Source organism: Nerophis ophidion, linkage group LG08 (genome assembly GCF_033978795.1).
Source record: "Nerophis ophidion isolate RoL-2023_Sa linkage group LG08, RoL_Noph_v1.0, whole genome shotgun sequence".
Classification (NCBI taxonomy): Eukaryota; Metazoa; Chordata; class Actinopteri; order Syngnathiformes; family Syngnathidae; genus Nerophis; species Nerophis ophidion.
This window is the reverse complement of record NC_084618.1, coordinates 19,565,524-19,572,100: the sequence shown is the minus strand read 5'-3', so window position 1 is coordinate 19,572,100 and position 6,577 is coordinate 19,565,524. Positions and strand designations below refer to the sequence as shown.

General features: G+C 35.1%; 2 protein-coding genes across 2 annotated transcripts; both read right to left on the bottom strand.

The window, feature by feature from the left end:
- Window positions 1-48: 48 nt before the first annotated feature.
- Window positions 49-1,125, bottom strand: LOC133557490 (histone H4). Its single transcript, XM_061907969.1, has one exon. The coding sequence runs from the start codon at window positions 1,102-1,104 to the stop codon at window positions 793-795; it is 312 nt and encodes a 103-aa protein (XP_061763953.1). The 5' UTR covers window positions 1,105-1,125; the 3' UTR covers window positions 49-792.
- Window positions 1,126-3,252: 2,127 nt separating this feature from the next.
- Window positions 3,253-4,821, bottom strand: LOC133557484 (histone H2A-like). The gene has a single exon (XM_061907959.1). It carries the CDS (start codon window positions 4,803-4,805, stop codon window positions 4,434-4,436), a length of 372 nt encoding a protein of 123 aa, XP_061763943.1. The 5' UTR covers window positions 4,806-4,821; the 3' UTR covers window positions 3,253-4,433.
- Between the last annotated feature and the right edge of the window lie 1,756 nt (window positions 4,822-6,577).

Sequence of the window (6,577 nt, the reverse complement as noted above, 5' to 3'; positions counted from 1 at the left end):
GTAATTTGAATGTATTGTTTTAATGTAGACTATTACATTCGGAGCGGATCGAACAACACAATTTGTTTATTATCCCTGTGGTTTGATATCGTTTGAGGACGAATCCCCGAGCGCATCAAACATTTGTAATACACTTTGTATCATTTGACCACACACAGATTAGCTATATGCGCATTAAGTATCGGTATTGGAACACTACTGCCGATACCAGCCTGAATTTTACTCGGTATCAGAAAGGTGAACAAAATCAGTGGTGGTATCACACACATTCCACATCCATCCATCCATTTTCTACCGCGTATTCCCTTTCGGGGTCATTGGCGCCTATCTCAGCTACAATCGGGTGGAAGGCGGGGTACACCCTGGACAAGTTCGCCACCTCATCGCAGGGCCAACACAGATAGACGGACAACATTCACACTCATACACTAGGGCAAATTTAGTGTCACAGTTACACAAATTGATAAGTCTGATTTTAACTGGCATCAAATTGGGAGAAAAAATGTTATGCATGACGAGTGTATCCGCTTGCACTATTAATGATACTGATACCAACCCAATTTTAGATCTGTATGAGTGGGCATGTTGTATATAAGTCAATTCAATTTTCAACATATAAAGACATATAAGAATTGCTACTGAATCATGAGAAAATCTATCCCTATCGATACGACGTAGAAGCGAAATCGTTAAATCGTGGGCAATACATAATGATATCAAAGGATAATTGGCTGTTAGAAGTAGTGTATGGCCCTTAAAAGGACCTTTTGTTTGATTGATGAAATGTGAGATTTATCCTCCGAAGCCGTACAGAGTGCGTCCTTGCCTCTTGAGGGCGTAGACAACATCCATGGCGGTGACAGTCTTCCTCTTGGCGTGCTCGGTGTAGGTGACGGCATCACGGATGACGTTCTCCAGGAACACTTTGAGCACACCGCGGGTCTCCTCGTAGATGAGGCCGGAGATACGCTTGACTCCGCCGCGGCGGGCCAGACGGCGGATGGCGGGCTTGGTGATGCCCTGGATGTTATCACGGAGGACCTTGCGGTGACGCTTAGCGCCTCCTTTGCCCAGGCCTTTGCCTCCCTTTCCTCTTCCAGACATGACTGGTAATCTTATAAGGAATTACAGAGTAGAATAACGACTGTGCTCAGTATGTACAGTCATTTTATGAGACAACTGCGGACGTGAGAGAGGGCATGTGACGTCACCAGCGCGGCCCTTCCTGTTTGCGCCAAACACACAACTGTAGCTTTTCTTTTTTTTAAAACTCAGTTTGCGCTGTGCTGTGTCGAGACAAATGCGGACGTGAGAGAGGACACGTGGCGTCACCGGTGCAGCTTTTCCTGTTTTTCTCTTTTTTTTAACCCGTTTGTATGGCACTGTATGAGACAAATGCGGACGTGAGAGAGGACAGGGGCCGTCGCCGGTGCTGCCCTTTCTGTTTTTCTCTCTTTTTTTTAAACCCGTTTGTATGGTGCTGTATGAGACAAATGCGGACGTGAGAGAGGACAGGCCGGTGCTGCCCTTCCTGTTTTCACTAAACACACAATCGTATCGTCTCTCTTTGTAAAGAAAATGTATAAACCTTGTGAAATATTTCCTCAAAATGAGATTAAATAGAAATGCTTACCCGTTATATCATACATAATTGTCTTATTATAAGTGCTCACCTGTCTTATATGACTATATAACACTTTGTGTGAATGTGGAGTAAACGCTTGTAACTAGTCAACAAAAGAATCACTCTATAAATCTAATCAATTGTTATTATTGAGTGTCATGACTTGTTTGTAAAATAATGTTGATAAATTCATCTCACATCAGCAACATACATGAGGTCAAAGGTCACGTTTGTTAACTCCCACTACTTATAAATGAAATATAATATTCATACTTTCTGCTATTGAACTTGAGCACTAATTTATAGTAAATAATCCTACCGTAAAACCCTACTGTGCAATATTACCCTTCGAGTGCAATACATCCGACACTGGTTGTTATCTCTGCGGTACTATCGTCTTGTTCTTTATATTGTACAGTATTTTGTATATTGAACAGGATTGCATATTATTTTTATATTTGTATTTCAATTCTTAGTTTTATCTTTATCACTTGTGTAATTTATTCATATTTGTTCCCACTACCGCACCTTAAATTTTAGTCCTTAATCTCTTACTGTATATGCAAAAATAATGACATAAAGTCCATTCTATTCTATTCTATTATTGTACATATGAAGCAGGTAATGTTTGAATTTTCTGACATCAATGTAGTTTCATTTTGGCTCATTAGATACTGCAATATTAGAATAAATTGTATACATTCATCAGTAATCGTGCATTATATGAACACTATCTGTGAGAGAATATACAAATAAAAATGTGTGACAGTTGAGATTTTTTCTGACAATATTGTTTTATTAAAATATTTCTGATCAATTCTTATTTTAAAAAAATCTCATGTTTTGTTTTTCTGAAGACAAAAAATATGTTTGACTAGAATCATGTAAAATTGCATGTTTTTCTTTTTTTTTTTTAATGTATTTTTATTAAGATATTCCTACATATTTCTTGTAAAACAACATTTTTCTCCCAATAGTGCATTATTAAAAATTTTTTTCGCCATATATTTGACTTCAATCAAAAAAGGCAAAACATTTTCTTGTAAAATGTTTTATCTATTTCTCAAAATACTCCAAAAACTATTTTTCCCACAATATTACTAATGAAATAAAACTAAATTCAGCCAATATTTTTTTTAATTCCTGTTTTACAAAATGTTCTCACGATATTGCACCTTATATTCTAAAAATATGACTTTTTCAACAATATATTTGATTTTAATCGTGTAATATCGCATCCTTTTTTTCTTAAAAATAATTTTTTTTAAATTCTTAGAATATTAAGATATGTAAAAGTGTTTATTCAATCATGTAAATTGCATATTTTAAAAACCCAAACTTTGGTCTTAAAATATTTTTTAACACTTCAATTCTTATTTAATTAACATTTTCACACAATTGTGCGTTTTTCTAAAAATATTTTTTTCACAAAATATTAAAATAAAATAAATATAAAATAAAATATAAATATAAAAATATAAAATATTCTCTAAATTAGCTATTTTCCCTACAAAAAAACTTTCCCCCCAAAAATAAAACTTTTTTCATGTTTGAAGTTAGTATTTAAGGTACAGAATTTTCCCATAAAGACAAAATTCTCTGAACATTCCTAAAAAATATATGACAACTTTTTCCACAAAAAAATTAGAAATATTTCATTTTTTCAAAATATGACTGGTTCACAACAAATCTGGTTTTGTGTAAAATGGCATGGGAACACAGAGAGAACATACCAATAAAAATGCATAATAATCGAGATTTTAATTCAAATTTTAACCTTCGTCTTGTGTTAGGGTCGGCACCGACCCGTTTTAGTTTTTAAATGCATAAAAACACCACATACATTTATTTTTTTGCATCAACGCTTTTTGACTTTGTCAGGAACCTCTTTGTCAACAAAATAAAACATTGTAATTTTTTTCACTAAATTCTAAAATGCTCTGGTAGAAATTATGCCCTTGGTGTTAGGGTCGGTTTCGACCCGGTTGTAAAAATAAGATAAAGCAATGATAAGAGCCAAAACTGAACACACTGACAGCCACCTCCTCTCCCAATCATTTGAGCTTTAGTGGATTCTCATTTTACCTTGTTATCCTGTACAAAAACAAACAAAAGACGGACACTAATAGTGTCACTTTTTGCCACTCTGATTTTGTTTTTTTATTAGTTTTGGAACTAGTAATCTATTTCTCTTGGTTTCATTTGCTTGATTGGTTGTTGGATGTCTGTTACTGAACAAAATACTTTTTAGCCTTTTTCCTGAAGTAAATATATATGGGTCGAAATTGACCCGTAACACCATAGATGTTACGATAGTTAAAATTCTTAAAATGAAAAAATAAACAAAACATGTATTTAAGAGATGTGTTCTAATACCCCTTGGTAATAGTTAGGTAATACAACAACCTTTTTTTTATTTATATATTCTCTTGAGGTTCGTTTTACCATTTTTAAAAATTTAAATCGAGGGGTATACTGACAAAATAAGGCCCAATGGGCCAAACCAAAAATATTAAAACCAATATTTTCAAGGATAAGGAAGCCTAACAAGGTAACCAAGAGATGAGAAACAAATTGGATGATAGATAATTGTTTTTAGTGTATTTTACAGCTGATTTAAAACATGGGTCAAAACAGACCCGTTAACATAAGAGATGGTAAGAGAAAGCTAACACAAGAGGAAGGTTAATTGATATGATTATTGTATAAGTATAGTATAAATTGACATATTTGATGTGGATGATTGACTCAAAGAAGATTTGCGTGGCTCTTAAAAGAGCCTTTTGTGGTATTGTTGAAAGTCAACAGTTTACTTCTTGGAAGCCTTCTCGGTCTTCTTGGGGAGCAGAACCGCCTGGATGTTGGGCAACACGCCGCCCTGGGCGATGGTGACGCCTCCCAGGAGTTTGTTGAGCTCCTCGTCGTTGCGGACGGCCAGCTGCAGATGGCGGGGAATGATCCTGGTCTTCTTGTTGTCGCGGGCTGCGTTCCCCGCCAACTCCAGGATCTCGGCGGTCAGGTACTCCAACACGGCCGCCAGGTAGACGGGAGCACCGGCGCCAATACGCTCGCCGTAGTTGCCCTTGCGGAGCAGCCTGTGGACACGACCCACCGGGAACTGGAGTCCGGCCCGGGAGGACCTGGTCTTGGCCTTAGCGCGGGTCTTGCCGCGTCCTGACATGTTTAATTTTTATACGGTAGCTTTAACTTCTGTTGAAGAATATAACACAAGACATGGACGAGCATCGTTTTTATAGGCTTCTGCTGCTCGCTGATTGGCTGGTTAAGGCGGGGAAGCGTTTGTCCAATCAGCAAACAGCAGCCTTATTTCTCAGCGGGCTGTGAAATTATTACGTTTACTTGATCAAAGCCGTGTACTTCGTCGACAATCTTATAATATATATATGCGCGCATATGACGTCATTGTGCTTTAAAACGATGATTATAATTGCAAACAATGCTTTGACGAGCACAGGAATTCAACACATGGGAAAAGACGACATCTCGTGGTCGTTAGGGGGCATAACAACCTCTTAGTCGTGACGGTCAATAAGACTCAAGAGAGCCAACTTCTGAAATATTTGTTACTTGCTTAATTTAAATAAAATTACCCCAATTGTAGGTCATAAATATGACATATGAAGTCACAATGTGAGATAAAAAATATTATGATTATGGGATCGAAAGTCATGATTATGAGATAATAAAAAAAAAAAAAGTAATGATAATGAGATAACCAGTCATGGTTATGAGGATAAAAAAAGTCATGATTATGAGATTTAAAGTAATGATTCTGAGATTTAAAAATCATGATTATGAGATTTTTTTAAAACGCGATTATGCGATTAAAAGTCATGACTATGAAATGAAGTCATGACTATGCGATTAAAAGTCATGATTATGAGATAATAATTTACGATTATGAGTTCAAAAGTGCCCTGCGATGAGATGGCAACTTGTCCAGGGTGTACCCCGCCTTCCGCCCGATTGTAGCTGAGATAGGCGCCAGCGCCCCCCGCGACCCCGAAAGGGAATAAGCGGTAGAAAATGGATGGATGGATGGAGTTCAAAAGTACTGATTATGAGATACAAAGTCAAAATTATGAAATAAAAAGTCATTGTTATGAGATCAATAGTAATGATTTTGGGATTAAAAAATCATGACTATGAGATAAAAAAGTCATGATTACGCAATCAAAAGTCACGATTATGAGATAATAATTCACGATTATCAGTTAAAAAGTACTGGTTATGAGATAAAAAGTCATAATTATGAGATAAAAAGTCATTATGAGATAAAAAGTCATTATTATGGGATCAAAGTAATGATTTTGAGGTTAAAAAGTCACGATTATGAGATTTTTTTTTAAAAGTCATGATAACGAGAAAAAAAAGTCATGATTATGAGATTTCAAAATCATGATTATGAGATAAAAGGGTCAAAATTATGAGATTAAAAAATCATGATTATGAGATAAAGAGGTCAAGATTATGAGATTAAAAGTCATGATTATGAGAATAAAAAAGTCATTGTGAGATAATAAATTATGATTATGAGATAAAATGGTCAAGATTATGAGATAAAAAAAGGTCGATTATGAGATTAAAAAGTCATGACTATGCAATTAAAAATCATGAATATGAGACAAAAAGTCATGATTATGCAAATAAAAATCATGATTATGAGATTCAAAAGTCATGATTATGAGCTCAAAAGTAATGATTTTGAGATTTTAAAAATCATGATTATGAGATAATTTTTTCAGTCACGATTATGCGATTAAAAGTCATGATTATTAGGTCAAAGGTCATGATTATGAGATTTGAAAATTATGATTATGAGATAAAAAGGTCAAGATTATGAGATTAAAAAGTCATGATTATGAGATAAAAATTCATGATTATGCAATTAAAAGACATGATTATGCAAATAAAAATCATGATTATGAGATA

Coding starts and splice junctions, on each gene's coding strand:
- LOC133557484 (XM_061907959.1), bottom strand. CDS start 4,805: ATGTCAGGACGCGGCAAGACCCGCGCTAAGGCCAAGACCAGGTCCTCC.
- LOC133557490 (XM_061907969.1), bottom strand. CDS start 1,104: ATGTCTGGAAGAGGAAAGGGAGGCAAAGGCCTGGGCAAAGGAGGCGCT.